A 19,092-nucleotide genomic window follows, 5' to 3' on the forward strand; every position below is an offset into this window, starting at 1 on the left:
AGAAGACCCGCTAGGAGACCCAACCAGGAGAGAATTCTGTTGTCGTCTGTGGGACAAGGTCCTTGCTCTAAGTACCCAATCCCTTTGGGGACACCGCATTGTGAGAAGGAGAAGGTGAAAGTCAGAGAAAACCAAGAGAGGATACCAGGTTAGATGAGGAGTTGGCCACCCAGAAGTGAATGACGACCAGCCAGAAATTGGAAAGAGCGAGCTTGGCTGGGGCTTCAAATGTGGAGTTCAGACGAGGCTAAGGAAGAAGGAAAAGACTGCCATACATAAACCAGTGGGACGGACTGGTGATTCTGAGAGAGAAAGGCTGCTTGCATTTCGAGAAGAAATTTCTAAGTATCATGACTGCCCAACGATGGGTCTTATTACCTGAGTGGAGGTGAGCCTCCACTTCACCCTGGGCCAACAATAGCACCATTTATCGCGCCCCTCCTCCAGTCAAGCATGTTCTAGATCCTTTATATCATCTCACTTAATCTTTACAACAACGCCAGCAGGTAGAGATTATTACAATTCTCACTTTTAAGGAAGGCTACGGCCCTGAAGGCTAAGGAACTTGCTCGTGGCTCACCAGGCGGAAGCCAGAGCGGGACTGACTGATTCCCACCGCGTGGGTGTTCTTGCGGCTACAACTGGGCAGTTCCTACCCTTTGGAGACACTCATGACGGCCCCACCGCTTTGAGTGTGTTGTGAGCAAGCGCTTTTCTCCCTGCCAGATTGTGCACCAAGTTTCAAGGGCTCTGGACCTCCAAGAACCCTGGTGATTGGGCCCTCTTCGTTGCACTCCCTTGCAGCTCTGGGTCTGGGAGCGCTGGGTCGGGGCTGCAGGGTGAGCCGAGGGCGGGCAGGCCGGGCGGACGGCGCGCGGAGCTGGGCGGTGAGGGGGCGGTGCCCCAGGCCCGCGGGGTGGGGCGCCGCCTGCAGGGGGCGCTGGCGGCTCCGGGCGCAGACAATCGTGCTGAGCGGCCGCCGCAGCCAGAGCGGGAGCCCGAGCGGCGCGGCGCGGCGCAGAGCTGGGGCTGAGCGGGGCCGGCCGAGCGGGGCCGGGCGGGAGCCATGGGCCGCTAGGGCCCGGCCGAGCCCCGCGATGCCGCCGCCGAGTGGCCCCAGCGTCCTCGCGCGGCTGCTGCCGCTGCTGGGGCTGCTGCTCGGCGGCGCCTCCCGGGCTCCCGGCAAGTCGCCGCCGGAGCCCCCCAGCCCGCAGGGTGAGTCTCGGCCAGGAGGGGCAGCGATCGCGGGACTGAGCCCCCTCCATCGGGCCCCCGCCCTCCAGCCCCCTCTTCGCGGCGCTCGTGAATTGGGGGGTACTCTGTTCCCTGGGTTTGGGTGGGGGGAGCCGGGCGACTTCGGGTCGGCGCTTACGAGGGAGAGGAGGAAGGGAGAGGGAGACTGCCAGGGCGGGGGTCTCGGGGAGACACAATGGAGAGAGCGGGGATCCCCCGGCTCCGCGCCGCTGCCCCCTCTCGCCTTGTTTTTCTCTCTCCTGGTCCGCGAGGCGCTGCTGCCTGAGCCATTGTCTACCGAAGACACCCGCCCAGGGGCGGGCTGGGGCGGGCGCCCGCTCCGCAGCCCCCTGCGGGTTCCTCGCTCCCGACGCGGGCTGGGTGGGGGCGCAAGCAGCGGCTGCCACCTTGGACCCGGACGGGGGCTGGGCGCCTTGAGCTGGGTTGGAAGGGGGGGAGGGGAGCGGGGGGAGTGGGTGAGGCAGTGGGCGGATTGACTGCTCGAATGGGGTTCTTCGCTCCGGAGCCTGACAGCCCCTGGCTGCCCCCCCCCCCGCCAGGTTCAGAACTGGGGGTGTACCAGAGAAACGCTGTCAAACCTTGAAGGGGGAGGGCATGCAGTTTGGGGGGGATATGGAAAAGGGGGTGCGCGGTGATTGCCAGCCAAAGCGCATGGCAGGGCTGTGGTGGCGGAGCCATGCTGAGCTGGCTAGCTGGCGGTGGGCTGTGCCGGCGAGGAGGGCAGGTGCCTGGGTTCCGGTCCAGCAGACCACCGGCCGCTCCTATGCCCAGCCCGGCCCCTGGTCACCCCTCCTCATCCTACCTCTCCATCGCAGTGGAGGAGAGCCTCCCGGCGGGCGCCTCACGGGCCCAGGTGGGTGTGTGAGGTGGGGGTGGGGTGGTCTCCTGCGGCGGGGGAGGGTGGGAGAGCTAGACCATGACTCCCTACCGACGCCTGGGTTCTCAGGGGCCTCGGCCCGCTCTAGCCCTGCGCCCACCTTCCAGCCACCACCCACCTTCCATCCAGCCTCTTGCCCCACCACCCCGGCGACTGTTCCCACGATGGCCTCTGGGCCCCGTCCCTGCCTGAAACGGTGCTCTCCACTCCTCATCTCCCCACCAAGGAGATGACAGGAAAAGCAGGGATGGGGGTGGCGGGAGGGGGGGTCTGGATGCGGGAAGTGGGGTCCGGATGAAGGGAGGGGGTCGGATTTCCTCCTGGAATGAGGCAGGGCTGAAGCCAGGAGAGGCGGATACTGTATGGAATGTCAGGCTTGAGAAACGGAGCAGGCTCACCTCTGGCCTCAGTCTTCCCTGCTCTCTGTGGGAGGAGAGGAGGGTTTGATGGATAGGAGGGGGCCCCGGGTTCTCAAGAAGCCTCTCCTTCAAGTCCTGTACCCAGGGGAGGGGGCCCAGGGCACTGGCTGGAATAGAGCCAGGATAGGCTCTCCCAGGCTGAGAGCCCAGGTTGAGGGGAAGGGAGAAGAGAATCTGCCTGGACACCTGCCCACCCCTTCTCACCAATGTCTCCTTCAGGCCTACCCACCCACCCATGTCGTGTTCCTTGGGCCCCTTCCCCTCTTCTGAGGCTCTGGCCCTTGAACCCAAAGCATTCCCTCAAATGACCATATTCCAGACTCCTGGGTCCCCTCTTCCCAGCTGCTCCATCCAGCTGCTCCTAGCCTGGGGTAGGGGTGGGGAGTAGCCAAGCCCCTCTGGCTTCTCAGAATTCCTCCTGGGTGGTAGTGGAGGAGGGGCAGGGAGGCTGTCAGCTCCTGGGAAAAGCAGAGAGCAGGAAAGAGTCAAGTGTGTGCACCCACCCTGCCAAGTTGGGCTCTGGCCTGGGAGGGGTGAGGGAGGTGGGTTCAGGAGAACAGCTGGATGGATGCCAGGGCCAGGCGTGTCCCTGGCCAGGGGGTTGGAAGCCTGAGAGAAGACACCTGTCACTGTTGAGTGTCAGGCTCCACCCATGAGTCCCCCTTACCTCCCCATGCTCTGCTGCCCTCTGCTTCCAGGACACGGGGACTCCCCTAAGTTTGTGTCCAGCACGCAACCCACTCCCCACCCACCTCCTGGGCCCTGCAGTGAGGCCTCTGTACCTTTCTAGGTATGGAAACCTACTCCCATTATTAGCAGCAAGGTAGGGATGAGGTATGTTCTTGAGGGAGGGACCTTGCTGAGTGGGGAGAGGTAGACGGTAATATGGATCAGAGAGGCTGCCCAGGGAATCCGGGACAGCAACTCCAGGCCTGGTCCCTACCGGGTCACTCTGTCTGAGCTCAGGACACCTGCAGGCACACCCTGGACAAACTGTCCCGAGTCCAGGGACGGAGGCGGCTGGAGAGCAAAAGACTTGGACTTCGTTCTCAGCCCTCTCCACACCAGTTTCCCTGGGGCCTGGGTCGGGCCCCCCAGACTCCTTCCCCTTGCCAGGGCCCCAGCTCTCTGCCCATCTCCTGGGAGGAATGAGGGCGTTGCCATGGTGACTGACTTGTAGCTGACCAGCTGGGAGGGGGCGGGCAGTACTTGTGAGGGGGAGGGGTCAGGAGGTACTTGTTTGGGCTTAGGGCCTGGGGTGAGTCCCTAAATCTGAAAGGAAACAGGCTTGTGCAAAGGGTTCTGGGAAGAGGATGCATGAGGGGAATGAGCAGCTCCCTAGAGTCCCCTTTCTCAGCTTTTTCTTCAGAACCGAAACTCTGACCCAGCCTCCGCCCCCCCCCCTTCTCATTGGCTGAATCTTGATCTCCCTCCTCTCCATCTCCAGGCCGATGGTGCTCTGCTCAGCCCTGCTTTCTTAGCCCCCGTCCCTCTCCCCTCCCTGACACCTGCCCCATTGGGTCCAGTGGTTAAGATTTTGGGTCTAGAGTCAGACTCCCAGGTTTGGATCCCAGGTCTCCCGTTAACTGCAGTGCAAGTATCTAAACTTGGAGCCTCAGCCTCCTGATCTGTAAAATGGACTAAGAACATATTTGAGGGAGTCTAATACATCATTGACTGTAAGATGAACCATTATTTCATGTACCGGTAAGAAAAGAAAGAAGTGCTGCCAATTGTAATCATGAAGTCATCGTTCATAGGCATAATCTGAGTTCAGAAATGTTAAAATGCGGCAAAAGTGCATGTGTTAGCACCCGCTCACGGGCTGATGTGAGGTTTACACGAGGGCCCTACTTGCTCTTACAAACCCTTGTCTCGGTGGGACCCCAGAGCTGCTCCCAACCCACGCCCCCCTCCTCTGATCTTGGGGCTCCCTCCAGTTCTCTTTTCCCCGCTTCCTCCTCACCCTCCTCACCCCACAGAGATCCTGATCAAGGTGCAGGTGTATGTGAGCGGGGAGCTGGTGCCCTTGGCCCGGGCCTCCGTGGATGTGTTTGGGGACCGGATGCTGCTTGCTGCGGGCACCACGGACTCAGAAGGCATGGCCATACTGCCCCTCAGCTACCGTCTGGGCACCTGGGTGCTGGTCACTGCTGCTCGCCCTGGCTTCCTCACCAACTCTGTGCCCTGGCGTGTTGACAAGCTGCCTTGTGAGTGCAGGGGCAGGTGGAGGGGGGGGCAGCAGCTGACCCCATCAGCCCCTTCCCAAAATAGTCCTTGGGGGTGGAGGGGGGCAGGCTTTCCAGCAGCTGCTGCCCGGGCTGGGGTACACAGAGGGGGCTGAAGGAGGATGAAGTCACTGGGATTCAGATGGAAGGAGTGCCTGGCCCTGGGGTTGGGGGGGGGGCTTTCTCTGGTGCTGACAGGCCACCCCTCCCACAGTGTATGCGTCAGTCAGCTTGTACCTGCTCCCCGAGCGACCGGCCACCCTCATCCTCTATGAGGACCTGGTGCACATCCTCTTGGGCTCTCCCGGTAAGGCTCCTCTCCCCGCCCCCCCCCCTCATACCAGCTCCTCTTCCTCCCCCCTGACCTGGGTATAGACCACGCCACTCTTCCACATATTGGCTGGATCCCCTTGAGCAAGTCCCTTAACCTCTTTGAGCCTTAGTTTGCTCATCTGTAAGATGTGGATACTGATAGCATCTAGATCATCAAATTGAAGTAAGGATTAAATATCATCAAGCGTGCAAAAAAAAAACCAAACAGCACAGAAGATGGTCAATAAATGTCTGTTATTATTGGGACTTCTCGTGGTTTCTATTCTCCCTCTACTCCTGCCGTTAGAATTCCCACTCGCTGTCACCTGTTTCACTGGTGGATCTACACGTACTTTTTGCGCACCTGCTGGGTGCCTGGCGATGTTAGAAGCCCCGGGGGGGGGGTGGTGGAGGGAGTCATTCCATAGCTACTGGACAACTGTCAAGTGCAAGGCCATTGTGTGGAGCAATGCCACAGTGGTACCTGTCTCCTCATGGCTTCAGTCTCTGGCCTGCGCCAGGCATTGTGTCTGGTGCTGGGGAACAATGGGAAGGAAGAACTCGCCCCCTGCCTTGTGGGGTTCACAGATGAGTAGGAAGACAGACAAACAGATCACTGCAAACCCTCAACTAATTACAAAGCAGGCAGAGCAGTGGAGTAGAGGGCAGCCGCCTTCAGTATTGAGACAACCCTACCCTGTGAGTGTAGCACCGCAAGAGACTTTGGGGACAGGAGCTATGGGACCGCGTGGGCCCGGGAGTTGAAGGGGGAGCAAAGGCGCCCTCAGTGGAGAGGAACCCAGATGCAGGGACAGAAGTGGACAGTGGGGGTACAGGGGACGCTCTGGTCGGGCTCTGCGGGTGGGTGCCTGGTGCAGACTGGTTGCTCTGGCTAGTACCAGGGAGCCACAGTGGACTTTGGAGAGAGAGAACCCCCCCCTTCAATTTATATTCTTAGCTTGTGCCCTGGTCCCCAAGTTACTTGTTTGCTTATCTTCATCTCCCTGGTCCGGAACCAGAGGCTTCTAAAACCAGTCTTTGGAGGTTTGTAAAATGCAGATGAGGGGCATCTGGCTGGCTCACTCGGTAGAGCATGCACCTCTTGATCTCAAGGTTGTGAGTTCAAGCCCCATGTTGGGTGTGAAGCCTACTTTAAAAAATTTTTTTTTTAAATAATAAAATGCCAAATTATCGCTTTGTTGCCCCCTTGCTTACAGCCCTCTCATGGCTCCCACTGCTTTCAAAGTGAAGCCTCAAATCCTTCACAAAACTGACTGTGCCCTGTGGGGCCTACATGCCACTCAGTCTCCTGGGGTCCTCCAGGCAGCACACTGCCCCATGCCTCTGGGCCTTGCTTGTGTCCGTTTGCCTGGAGGTCCCTTTATATCTTATTCCCTGGAGGAGTCTTACTCATCCTGCAAGACTCCACAGGACCTTCCCCGGCTGGGTGAGCTGAGCACCCTTTGCACCCTATTTTAATAGCAAGGGAGGAGGTTAAGGGGCTGAGAGGTTGGACTGGCACCACACTTCCTGGGCTTCAGTTGGGCTCTAGGATTGTGACCTTGGGCAAGTCACAAAACTGCTCCTGCCTCCATTTCTGCATGAATACAAGGGGGTGGATAATGAAAGCACCTACTTGAGAGGCTGTTGTACTAATTACAGGAGTTAACATGGGAAGCCTGGTTAGCACAGTGTCCGGTATATCTTCAAACTTAATACATGTTAGCTACAGCCATATTGTACTGGAATTCTCTTTATACGCCCCCTCCACCCCAAGACACACACACACACACACACACACACACAAATACGACCTAAGCTGTGTAATGCAGTAGTCACTAGCCACATGGGGCTATTTAAATACATTAAAAATTCATCAAATTTTTAAAAATTAAAAATGAATCCAGTTTTTCAGTCCCACTAGCCACCTTTCAAGGGCCCAGTAGCCACACATGTCAGAGAGGGCAAGTAACTTGCTCAGGGTCACACAGCCAGGACTAGATGTCAGATCCATGTCCTTTCCAGGTTAATATTCTATTAATGCCCAGTTCTCTCCCCAGCTCACCACCCTCCCTGACCTTCCCAAGTGGCCTCACCCAAAAGCTCCCTTCTCCTCAGATACTTGCTTTCTGAGCTCTGGTCCCTGGGGAAACTTGTCCCTGGCCAATCCACAGCAGCCTCCCTCTCCATCCAGGTGCCCGCTCCCAGCCCTGGGTGCAGTTTCAGCGCCGGGCTGCCCGCCTGCCAGTCAGCTCCACCTACAGCCAGCTCTGGGCCTCGCTCACACCCGCCAGCACCCAGCAGGAAATGCGTGCTTTCCCTGCCTTCCTGGGCACCGACGCCTCCAGCTCAGGTATGCGGAGTGTCAAGCATGGAAGGGACGTCCTCCTCCCACCAGGACTTAACCCTCAGCCCTTGTGTTTCCTTCCTCTCCCCCCCCCACCCCAGGCAATGGCTCCTGGCTAGAGCTGATGCCCCTGGCTGCTGTGAGCGTGCACCTGCTAACAGGCAATGGAACGGAAGTGCCACTCTCGGGCCCCATTCACCTGTCCCTGCCCGTGCCCTCAGAGCCTCGTGCCCTTACTGCGGGCACCAGCATTCCAGCCTGGAGGTTTGACCCCAAGAGTGGTGAGTGCTTTAAGGGGTTGAGCTGCTGGAGTTTGGGGAAAGAAAGTGGGACTTCGCTGGGGCGGGGGCGGGGGGGGGGGCACTGAGCTGCATGAAACTCCCGCTTCCCCAGGGCTGTGGGTACGCAACGGCACTGGTGTGATCCGGAAGGAAGGCCGGCAGCTCTACTGGACCTTCATCTCCCCCCAGCTGGGGTACTGGGCAGCTGCCATGGCTTCCCCCACCACTGGTGAGAGGTGGGGGGGGGGGACAGCCGGGACAGGGGGCAGTGGGGGAAGGAGAGGCTGGAAGCGGGGGACTCCTGCAAAGGCAGGAAGGGCATCCATGCCCGGAAAGCTAAGCCCTTGCCTGGCACAGGACTGGTCACCATCACATCAGGCATCCAGGACATTGGCACCTACCACACCATCTTCCTGCTCACCATCCTGGCGGCCTTGGCCCTGCTGGTGCTCATTCTGCTGTGTCTGCTCATCTACTACTGCCGGTGAGTGACTCCTGATCCCCCAGCTCCCCCTCGCCCCATGCAGACAGATGCCTGCTCTGCGCCTGGTGTAGGGCTGGACGCGTGGGCCCCAAAGATGCATAAAATATAATTCCAGTCTTCAAGGCACTGACAGGAAAGGGCAGCCAATGCACAGGCACAGACCTGAGAGACTGGTGGCCGAAGAGAAGTTGGGGGAGAGGAGGCCGGACCTACAGGCTACGCCCCTCCAAGGGGACAATCGGCAGCCCCTCCCACCTCAGGCTAGACTTGCCCGTGGTTGGCTTACGGGCTCCCCCCAGGTTCCCACAGCGCCTCCTAGGAGTGAAGGATTGCAGTTTATCCTCAGGGGAACCCCATGGCCACAGCTGCTGGGGGGGGACTCCCACAGACACTCAAGCTCTTTCCACAGACCTCTCCCAAGGCCCTACTGGGTTCCGCAACATTTCTCCGGGGTCTCAGGCATTCTCCCCACCCCGCCAACTATATTCATTCCCCACCTTGCAACTGCGGGGTTAGGGAGCAGCTCAGGCCCCCCACCCTTTCCTGAGGTCCCCGTCGACCCTCCCTCCAACACCCTCCAGGAGGCGCTGCCTGAAGCCGAGGCAACAGCACCGCAAGCTGCAGCTGTCCGGGCCCTCTGACGGTAACAAACGAGACCAGGCCACCTCGATGTCCCAGCTCCACCTCATTTGTGGGGGACCCTTGGAGCCTGCCCCGTCGGGGGACCCTGAGGCTCCGCCCCCGGGCCCCCTGCACTCGGCCTTCTCCAGCTCTCGGGACTTGGCCGCCTCCCGGGACGACTTCTTCCGCGCCAAGCCGCGCTCTGCCATCCGCCCGGCCGCCGAGCCTGGGGGAGCCCGCGGTGGCGAGGGCGCGGGGCTCAAAGGCGCCCGCTCCGTCGAGGGTCCCGGCGGGCTGGAGCCAGGCCTAGAGGAGTACCGGCGGGGCGCCTCGGCGACCCCCGCCTTCCTGCAGGAGCCGCCCTCGCCGCCGCCGCCCTTCGAGCACTACCTGGGCCACAAGGGAGCGGCCGAGAGCAAGCCCCCCGACTTCCTCCTGTCCCAGTCGGTGGACCAGTTGGCGCGGCCGCCGTCGCTCAGCCAGGCCGGGCAGCTCATCTTCTGCGGCTCCATCGACCACCTCAAGGACAGCGTCTACCGCAATGTCATGCCCACCCTGGTGATTCCAGCGCACTACGTGCGCCTCGGCGGCGAGGCGGGTGCAGCGGGGGCTGGCGACGAGCCAGCGCCACCCGAGGGCACGGGCCCCGGACCCGCGCGTCCTTTCCCCCCGCCCGACCCCCAGCGCCCGCTGATGCAGGGCCACTCGAGCGCGGGCGGCGAGGGCGGCGGGGGCGGCGGCGGCGGCGAGGGCTGGGGGGGCGGGCGTTCGGCGCCGGTCAGCGGCTCGGTCACCATCCCGGTGCTGTTCAACGAGTCCACCATGGCGCAGCTCAACGGAGAGCTGCAGGCGCTGACCGAGAAGAAGCTGCTGGAACTGGGCGTGAAACCTCACCCGCGCGCCTGGTTTGTGTCCCTGGACGGGCGCTCCAACTCGCAGGTGCGCCACTCCTACATCGACCTGCAGGCGGGCGGTGGCGGCCGCAGCACCGACGCCAGCCTGGACTCGGGCGTCGACGTGCACGAGGCGCGGCCTGCGCGCCGCCGGCCCCTGCGCGAGGAGCGGGAGCGGGAGCGCGCCCCGTCCGCCGCTCCGCCGCCCCCGCCGCCCCCGCCGCCGCCAGCGCCCCCGCGCCTGGCGCTCAGCGAGGACACGGAGCCGAGCAGCAGCGAGAGCCGCACGGGCCTCTGCTCCCCCGAGGACAACTCGCTGACGCCGCTGCTGGACGAAGTGGCGGCGCCCGAGGGCCGAGCGGCCACGGTACCCCGGGGTCGGGGCCGCAGCCGCGGGGACAGTTCCCGCAGCAGCGCCAGCGAGCTGCGGCGCGACTCGCTCACCAGCCCGGAGGACGAGCTGGGGGCGGAGGTGGGCGACGAGGCGGGCGACAAGAAGAGCCCGTGGCAGCGGCGGGAGGAGCGGCCGCTTATGGTGTTCAACGTCAAGTAGCGTCCCCGCCTGGCCCGGCCCCGCCTCAGGGCCGGCCCCCGGCCCCGCCCCTTCCACCCGGGCCCGCCCCCAGGGTGCGTGCCCCAGGGGCCCGCGGGGGCCCTCGCTCTTAGCCTCCAGTCCCCCACCTGGAGTGGCGCCCAGGGGCCTGCGGAGCTGTCCAGTGGTATGTGCTGGGTAATGTCTCGGGAGGGACCCGTGTCGGCCTCCTAGAGGGAGGTGGGAGGGGTCCAGACTCCCATTGTGAGGTGCTGGGGAAGGAGGGCTGGGTGGGGGGGAAGCAGTGCCTGTATAAACGTGGCTGTACATAGAAAGATCTATCGTGGGAAAGCAGGAGGGGCAACCGGCCTCAGCAGCTAGTGTGAGGGCTGGGAAGGGAGGGGGCCTTCTCTGTGGACCCCCCGGGAGGGGAGGGGATGCTGCTTGCTGACTAGCCCACCTCTGGGCTACGAAGTCACAGGGCTGGTGGCTGGGGCAGCTCTGGGGACTAGGGGGTAATGTGATGGGATTGCTGTGGGTAACAGCAAATATAAAACTGGTGAGATTAACTCCGTGTGGGTCTTTCTGTGGGGCTGGGGGAATGTGGACACGGGATGGGGGTCCTTGCGCAGGGCAGGCAGGGTGGCCAAATCAGACACTATTAAGAAAGTGTACAAACTTTACTGCAGCACACGCACGCGTACACACACACACACACACACACACACACACCCCTGTGGATAGGGAAGAGCACCTGGCCACAGGGTCCACGGAAACTGGGGGAGGGGATGGCAGCTTGTAACATGGCTTTCGCCACAGCCCTCCTGGAGACAGAGAAGGCCTTAGATTGAGGCCCCACCTCCCATGAAGGGGGGAGGGACTCAGAATGGGGGAATCCAGAAGAATTCGGTGGGGGTAGAGGTGCTGGGGAGGCCTGAGCAGTGGGCGCCCTCCGAGCAGGGGCCCGAGGGCTGCAAGGTGTCTTCAGTTCTCAGTCTCACAGCAGCTGTCTCAGGGCTGGCTCCTTCAAGGACATGTCCCAGCTCAGGCTCTTCCTGCGTAGACACTTGCTGCCCTTGCCCCCACATCGGAAGCCAGCAGGGCAGCAGTGACGCTGATCCGCACAGCAGATTCCCTGGATGGCCGGAGAGGGGAGTCAGACCTGGTCACAGCAGGCCCCAGCTCCCACAGATACCCAGCCCAGTGAGGGGCAGGGGGCGGGGAGGGGGGAAGGTGGCACTGACCTGGCGATAGGGACAGCAGGCCCAGCCCCCTCCGCTAACTTGGCAGCAGGTCTGGTTATTGTGGCAAAAGTGACGGCCCCCACATTCCACGTTCCCCGCACCCACGCGAGGGCCATGGACCAGGCGGGCGGCAAGGTGCGCAGAGTCAGCCTCCTTTTCACAGGATCGGGCCTTCACGTTGCAGGTGTACCCAGCCGGGCAGCAGTGCTGGCGGTCCTCGCAGCACACGGCCTGGGAGGGACAGAGTGGCAGTAAAGGCCCTTCCCCTCTCCCCAGGGGGCCTCCGCTCCCCCAGTCTGAGACAGGTGGGTGGGTACTCACGTGAGGCAACTGGCAGCAGGCCCAGCCCCCACTCAGGCTTGGGCAGCAGGTCTGCCCCACGGGGCAGCTGGTGTGCTGGTCACAGCCCATGTCTCTGCGGTGAGACAGGGAACCCCGGCGGGCGGGCATCTTCTCTAATCCAGTCACCACCTTGTCCCCCTTCTGACACTGCCCCTCAGCCAAGCACGTGTAGCCATGGGGGCAGCAATGCTCGTGGTCTGAGCAGCAGACAGCCTGGGGGGGGTGGGGAGTGGCAGATAAGAATGGTTTCAGAAGCTACTATGTGGGACAGAAGGCTCCTGCCTACCCTGACCCCCTCCCATGCTCCCAACTCCTCTGCTGGGATGGAATCTGACAGAGCTGGCGTGCCACCCGCGGGCCAGGCAGAGGACACAGGAGCAAAGCAACAGGAGTCTGACCACCCGCCCAGGCCAAGCCACTGTCCCTCCCCCCACAAGCTGTCCCCCTCCCCACACACCTCCGGGGCAGGACAGCAGCCCCACTCCCCAGACGAGAGTTGACAGCAGGTATTGGAGGAGGGACAGCTCGTGACGTTATCACAAGGGACATCGTCCCCCACGGCCTGGGGTTTTGGCAGGCGGAGGCGGGCTAGGGCCTGCACCACCCAGGGCGCCTGCTGGGCCTGCTGCTCACAGGTACCCTTCGCCGTGTCACATTTGAACCCAGCCGGGCAACAGTGTACATGGTCCTCACAGCACACAGCCTAGGGTAGATGGACAGGGGACAGTGGGCACAGGGGCCCAGCTGGCTGCCGCCTTCTGCTCAGTCCAGCCCACCCACTGCTCCTGGGTACCTGGGTGAAAGGGCAGCAGCCCCAGGCCCCTGACTGTAGGCGGCAGCAGGTGTAGCCGTCTGGGCAGCTCACCTCCTTGTCACACTTCACCTCCTGCACTGTGAGGAATGCAAGGACGACAGGTCAGCAGTGGCACCGGGAACCCTTGGGGTACCTAACCCTCGAGCCAGATGTTGAGGATGGAGAGGGCATTAAGGCTGCCCCCGCGGTGATCCGAAGGCAATGATCAGCATGGAGGAAAGGGGCTGTGCCTGCCCTGTGGAACCCACGTGGCCATCAGTCCCCCACCCCCGTATCTGTTCCTGGAACAATGTGGCGGAGAGCTGCTGCTCACGGTGCAGGTGGAACGGGGTCTGTGGCCGGAGTCTGGTACCTGCGTGAGCTGGCAGCTTAGTGAGGAGGTCCGTAGCGTTCTCCTTGGAGAGGCACTTGCTCTGGACCAAGTCACACACGGTGTCCTTGGGACAACAGTGCAGGTGGTCCAAGCAGCAGACGGCCTGGGTGGGGGTGGGGGAAGGGCTTTGTGACTTCCCCTCCGTCAGCTCTCAGGGAGGAGCCAGGAGACAGCGGACACTGCCTCGATCCCCCGCTAGGGGGCGGCCCGCGTCCTGAGCAGCCAGGCTCCCAACAGCCTGCCAGCCCGCCCCACCCCCTGGAGTCCTCAGGTGTCCAGCCGGGTGGCTGTGGGGCACACAGCCCCTCACTCACATCAGGTATCGGGCAGCAGCCATACTTCCCACTAGGCAGCTCACAGCAGGTAGAGCCATCAGGGCACTGGGACTGTGCGTCGGGGCACAGGACCACTAGAAGGGGACAGAGACGTGCCAGGCAGCCAAGATGGTGGGGGGGACCTTTCCCCAGCTGGGAGCCAGACGAGGCCTCGCCCCACTTCCAACCCCCAAGCCCACACTCTCCCACCTCCTAACCTGCCCGGTTACTCCTCTGTGCAGGGATCTTCTTTGCCAGGGGGTGGGTGCCCGTGGCTGTGAGGCAGCGGGCGTGAGCCAGGTCACAGGAGGTGCCGTGGGGGCAGCAGTGCACCTTGTCTTCACAGCAAGATGCCTGATGAGAGATGCTTCCGATTCTGTCTTTGTTCCCTCCAGCCCCTTGCTCTGCCCCTACTGCTCCCCCCTCACCCCCCATCTTCCTGAAGCTGTTACCTGGGGCATGGGGCAGCATCCCCAGGACCCATCTAGCATCGAGCAGCACGTGGAGGAGTTGGGGCATTCGAACCGGCCATCGGGGCACTGGACGGCACCCAAGGGGTTGGTATCTGTGAACAGGATGACTCAGGATTCGCCAACCCGGTCCGTGAAAGCCATTACACCCGTAAATCGAGGGGCGGCTGGCACCAGGGCCTGCAGGCCCGGCTACAGGGGGGCTAGGGGGCCGGCACCGGGGCTGGGTGAGGCACTCCTAACCCCCTCTTCCCACAAGCCAGTCATCACCTCAGCAACATGGCACCGGGCAGGGGCATCCACTGCCTGGGTTGGCCTTCAACCAGCCCAGCTTGGCCTCTCTCTACCCTCCGGGTGCCTGGCCCCAGGCCTGGAGGCTGGCATTCTCCCCTGCCCCTCCCCAGCCTAGTGTGCCCCTCTGTCCAGAGCAAAGGCGTGGCTTCGTACAGATGCCACAGGAATGAGGACACAAGGTCAGGAATCAGGTCACCCAGATGGCTGGGTTCCTGGGCAGTCCAGCCTCCACATGCCACCCATCTGCCTGCCCTCCATCTCCACCCCTGCCGCACCTGCTCTTTGGAAGCAGGACTGCCCGTCAGCGCTGCAGTGGTAGCCCCGTGGGCAGCAGTGGCGGCCATCACCACACGACACGGCCTGGGGGACACAGAGACACCTGCATTGACGAGGCCTTTATACCTGGGGTGAGTGGAGGAAACGTCTAAATGAAGACTTGAGCCCCTCTTTTGAGCTAATGGCGCCCTCACCTCTGGGAACGGGCAGCAGCTGGAGGTCCCTGAGACGGTGAGGAGGCAGGAGTAGCCAGGAGAGCAATGGGCATCTATTCTGCAGGGTCTGCCCAGGTGCCTGCTCAGCACTGTGGTCCCCTTGCCCTGGAAAGTGAGAGGAGACAATAAGCTGAAGGACCCAAGCTCGGCCCCTTCCTCTGGCCAAACTAAGGTGACCCTTCGGGAGCCCCTGGGTGCCAGCCCTCGCCTGGGTTGAAGGGCACTCACCAGAACAGGCCTGCAGCAGCTATAGCCGACTCCTCCCGGGCCCAGGCAGCAGGCCACAGGGCAGAACTGACCATCTGGGCACTGTGTTCCAGCCACCAGCCCCGCCACTAAGGCCACCCAGCTCACCAGAGTCCACATGGTCTGCCTGCAAAATACCACAAGGCCTTTGGCGACTAGTGTAAGCCCATGTGACTCTGGATTCTGGGGCCAGTCCAGCCCAGGCCAAGGCCAGATGCCACCTGAGCCTCTCCAACAACTCCTTGTCCCCGCAGGAAAAAAGATGAGGGCCCCAAGATTCAGCTTCCTGTGTGTGTTCTCCATGTGTGTCGCACGTGCACCAGCATGTGTACAGTGATGAGCATGAATACTGATGCAAGTACATGTGTCAGTCTGTGTCCCCAGGGTCGCCTGGGTGGCTCAGTCAGTTGAGTGTCCGTCTTTGGCTCAGGTCATGATATTGCGATTTGTGAGTTCAAGCCCTGCATCAGGCTCTGTGCTGACAGCACTGAACCTGATGCCAACTTCGGATTCTGTGTCTCCCCCTCTTCCTCCCCCTCCCCCACTCACACTCTCTCTCTCTCTCTCTCTCTCAATAAATAAAAACATTAAAAAAAAAATCTGTGTCCCCAAAATGTGACTAAATGCCTCAATCTCTGTGGGTAAGCGTGTAAAGATGTAGGCGTGTGAGAGCTCTGTCAGTAGGGCATACGACTCTTGATCTCAGGGTTGCAGGTTTGAGCCCCATGTTGGGTGTAGAGATTACATTAAAAAAATAAATAAAGGGGTGCCTGGGTGGCTCAGTCGGTTAAGCGTCTGACTTCGGCTCTGGTCATGATCTCACGGTTCGTGGGTTCAAGCCCCGCGTCAGGCTCTGTGCTGACAGCTAGCTCAGAGCCTGGTGCTTGCTTCAGATTCTGTGTCTCCCTCTCTCTCTGCCCCTCCCCTGCTCATGCTGTCTCTCTAGAAATTTAAAAATAAATAAATAAATAAAAGTTTTAAATTAAATCTTAAAAAAAAAAGATGTGGGCATATGAAAGGAAAACTTGGGGGTCTGATCTGTAGGGACATGGGTCACCTCTGGAGGAGGTGGTGAGGAGGCATCAGCAGTCATGGGAAGACTGGTCTGAGGAGCAAAGAGGGAGTCCTCTTGAAGAAAGGCCAGGGTTCCACTTCCCCAGCCAGACCCTCCAGATGCCTCCTTGTCTGATGCCATGGTCACACCTGCTAAGGCCTGGTGGGGGCGAGCTGGGGGTGTCACATGATGACATGGGAAACCATTCAGTTGAGAAAGTAGTGAAACGGGAAGTGTGGTAGCCAGTGTAATGTGAACTGCCTTCCCCAGAGGCCAGCCACACCTGCCCACTGACTGTCCCCCCGCACCCAGGGAAGGGGATGCGTAGGCTGGGCCAGCCTTTGAGCTACCTGTGTTCTAAGGGACCCCCCTCAACACCACCGGAACTTTCAGGGTCCTCAAACATACCACTTCCAACCCCTGCCTCTCCCCCTACCCCAAAGCTGAAACTCAGCAGTTTGTGGAGAGGACCACATTGGCCCACCCAGCTGCGACAGCTGAAGAAACCGATCATCAATCTCTGTGGGGCCTCTCACTTCCTAAATGACTCGTCCCCAAGCTCAGCCAGCCCCACTAGTTCAATGGGATGGGCCCAGGAGATGTTACCCTGCCTAGACGGGCAAAAACGGTAATGTTTGCTGACTGTCTGGTGGGCCAGTTACAACACTATTATTTTCTTTTTGTTCTTTGCAACAACCATCCTAAGTAGTAAGTATTTCCTTTGCTTTTCAAAGGAGGAAACCGAAGCTCAGAGATGGTCCGTAACAGGCCTCTGTCCTGTATCAAGTCATGGAGACAACAGGCTTTGCTGGCTCCAAAGCATACTGGACCTGCGCTTGTTTCACAAAGTGGCACCATGGACAGTGCCCAGAAATGGACGCCAAACCCCAGGAGACTAGAGGCCTGGGGTCCAAGTAGAGGAGGGAGACAAGCATTTTCCGAGCAGGTGGACAAGGCAGAACAGAAACGAGAAGTGCAGGGGCTGCCTGGATACCGCACTTGAGTGCTAGTCCTAGAACTGCCACGCGGGTCGTGAGAGCCTCAAAAGTAGCTTCCTGCCTCTGGGCCTCAGTTTCCCCATGAGTCCGTGGGTGGACATGCACACTATGTGTGGCGAGGACTTACACTCGCCCAGACACGGGCACCCTCTCTCCCTCACCTGGCTTTCCTCAGTGCCCCGTTCCGAGCTCAAAGATCATTTCTAGGAGGCCATTGCCGGGCTGATCCTGGGCCTTGGCCCCTTTCACTCTCTCACGCACACCCACAGCTCCCAGGCAAGGCATCTAGGTCCCACCTGCTTCTTGGGAGCCCAACCTCAACCCTTCATAGGCCGTCCTGCTACCCTGGCTTAAGCCAGAAGGGGTGCCTGTCTGCACAGACCTCAGACCACTGAACACCCTAGTGATTTATTTATGCATACTTTCCGTCCTTGGTATCCTAAGGTTAGGGAATACAGCGAATACTTCCAGTGAATACAAATGTACAGACGCGGGCGCACACTCGGGATCAGGGATGGGGGAAGAAGGAGCCTAACTCCTCTCAGTCGGGTCCTGAATGGCAGCCTCTGTCACCCACAGCCCACAGCAGAGAGGAAGGACAGGAGCCTGCCTCTGCAAGCCCCCAGCTCTGCCATCCTCCACTAGGTGGCAGCCCCCAACTCCGAACGTCAGGAGAGAGAGTCCCAAAAGGTGAGGGAACCCAACTGCGAGCGAGCAGGAAAAGTGGCTGGGAGAGGCGGAAGTTAGCTGGTCCCACCCGGCTCCAGAGGAAGTACGAGAGAGTCAGGCTCAAACTGGGGGTTCAGTCACCACTCCCAAGTCGCTGCTCCCTTTGAACGAGCCAGGCTCTCCAGCGCACTCTCAGCCCTCTGAACTCCGGGACTAGGGGCCCGGGGGCCACCCGCCCAAACCACCACCAGCACCGGGACGCGGCCGGAACCGGCTCAAGAATAGAGTGGCTCCAGCTTTGGGGGAAAGGGCTGCAGCTTCCGGGGATGCTGGAGAGGGAGCGGGCCCCTCTCTCACGGGGGTCACTGCAGTCACCGCTTACTCCCACCCCCTAAAACTGCCTCCAGTGGATCGGAAACCACGAAAGGAGTTTCTCTAAGCCAGTCTTCTCTTGCCTTCCGCCGGAAACTCCGGAGGAATCTCAAGCCCTCATGTCCGCTTGGCCAGAGCCCTGTGAAGGAGCAAGCGAGAGATCTGCGCGGCCGCCCTCCTTACCTGCGACCGGCTCCGCGCTCGCTGGTTAGCGGCGGCCGGGAAGCTCCCGGACTAGGGCCTGGCAGCGCGATGGCCCGCCCACCTCAATTTCCATTGGCCAGGTGTCTGGAACATCGCGCTTCTACTGGCTACTTGTATATGTAGAGGCGGGGCCAGCCTGGAAGCTCTGCTGCTTTCTTACTCAATTCTCTTTCCTCCCTCCCTACGTCTCTTCCCACCCTCCCCCACTTTTTGCGGTATCATGTGATTGGAGAATCATGTGACGTCGGGGCCCAGCTCCGCCGAGTCGCGGCGCCGGGTAGAGTTTACCCCGAGGTGGGGCAGCGCATGTCTGAGGACCTTGACCAACAGGGGAGCCACCCCTTACAGAGTGCGTTCAAAGACCTTTACGGGATGTCAGCTTCTGGATTAGGAACATTTGTGCACCTGTTTCTATTCTGTTCAACAAATTCATTAAATGCTGGGCAGCCAGGCCCCCAAAGGAGTTGAAGGAGAATTGGGAGGGCAAGGAGAAACAGTTCTCAGTCCCCCTTCTTAGGGTGCTCGCAGCGGGGTATGAGTGGGTGGAGAAGGTGAGACAGGCTCACGTTAGATCTAACAGAAGATACAAGGTCAAGTGCCAGGTGTTACAGATATGTGTAGGGGAGAGGTGGTAGGCTGGCTCTCTCTCGGTCGGGAGGAAAAGATTTAATTCTAACTTAAGGGCACCTTTTTACGCTGAATCTGGGAGGATTGTAACTGGCAGGTGGGGAGGGATTGGAGAACTGCCTAGACGGGGTTGGGGGGTGGGTAGAGCTTTCGGAAACCAGATGGGAAGAGCAGCCTTGGACAGGGATTAAATGCCGAGTTCAATGCAGTGGGCTTGAGGAGCTGTTGGGTGCCTGGCGCAAGGCTGGATTGGGGGTGGGTGCACAGTAGAAGTGGATTCCTCGTCTGAGTCATCCCTGCCTTCCAGGAACTGACATGGCCCGTTTGGAGAG

At 60.8% G+C, this 19,092-nt stretch overlaps 2 protein-coding genes across 2 annotated transcripts; one reads left to right on the forward strand and one right to left on the reverse strand.

Annotated features, from left to right (window-relative positions):
• Nucleotides 1-1,065: 1,065 nt before the first annotated feature.
• FAM171A2 (family with sequence similarity 171 member A2) lies at nucleotides 1,066-10,519 on the forward strand. Its single transcript, XM_039220023.1, has 8 exons — nucleotides 1,066-1,215; nucleotides 4,533-4,760; nucleotides 4,993-5,085; nucleotides 7,285-7,443; nucleotides 7,539-7,718; nucleotides 7,831-7,947; nucleotides 8,076-8,202; nucleotides 8,784-10,519. Exons 1-8 carry the CDS (start codon nucleotides 1,098-1,100, stop codon nucleotides 10,267-10,269), a joined length of 2,508 nt encoding a protein of 835 aa, XP_039075954.1. The 5' UTR covers nucleotides 1,066-1,097; the 3' UTR covers nucleotides 10,270-10,519.
• Nucleotides 10,520-10,909: 390 nt separating this feature from the next.
• Nucleotides 10,910-18,193, reverse strand: GRN (granulin precursor). The gene is made up of 13 exons (XM_039220095.1): nucleotides 18,113-18,193; nucleotides 14,819-14,963; nucleotides 14,570-14,695; nucleotides 14,375-14,459; nucleotides 13,788-13,900; nucleotides 13,554-13,689; nucleotides 13,336-13,430; nucleotides 13,001-13,124; nucleotides 12,628-12,725; nucleotides 12,292-12,537; nucleotides 11,814-12,047; nucleotides 11,493-11,723; nucleotides 10,910-11,383 (listed from the first exon to the last, which is right to left on the reverse strand). Exons 2-13 carry the CDS (start codon nucleotides 14,954-14,956, stop codon nucleotides 11,246-11,248), a joined length of 1,764 nt encoding a protein of 587 aa, XP_039076026.1. The 5' UTR covers nucleotides 14,957-14,963; nucleotides 18,113-18,193; the 3' UTR covers nucleotides 10,910-11,245.
• Between the last annotated feature and the right edge of the window lie 899 nt (nucleotides 18,194-19,092).

The sequence above is a fragment of the Hyaena hyaena genome, unplaced genomic scaffold, assembly GCF_003009895.1.
Source record: "Hyaena hyaena isolate Hyena2069 unplaced genomic scaffold, ASM300989v1 scaffold_856, whole genome shotgun sequence".
NCBI lineage: Eukaryota > Metazoa > Chordata > Mammalia > Carnivora > Hyaenidae > Hyaena > Hyaena hyaena.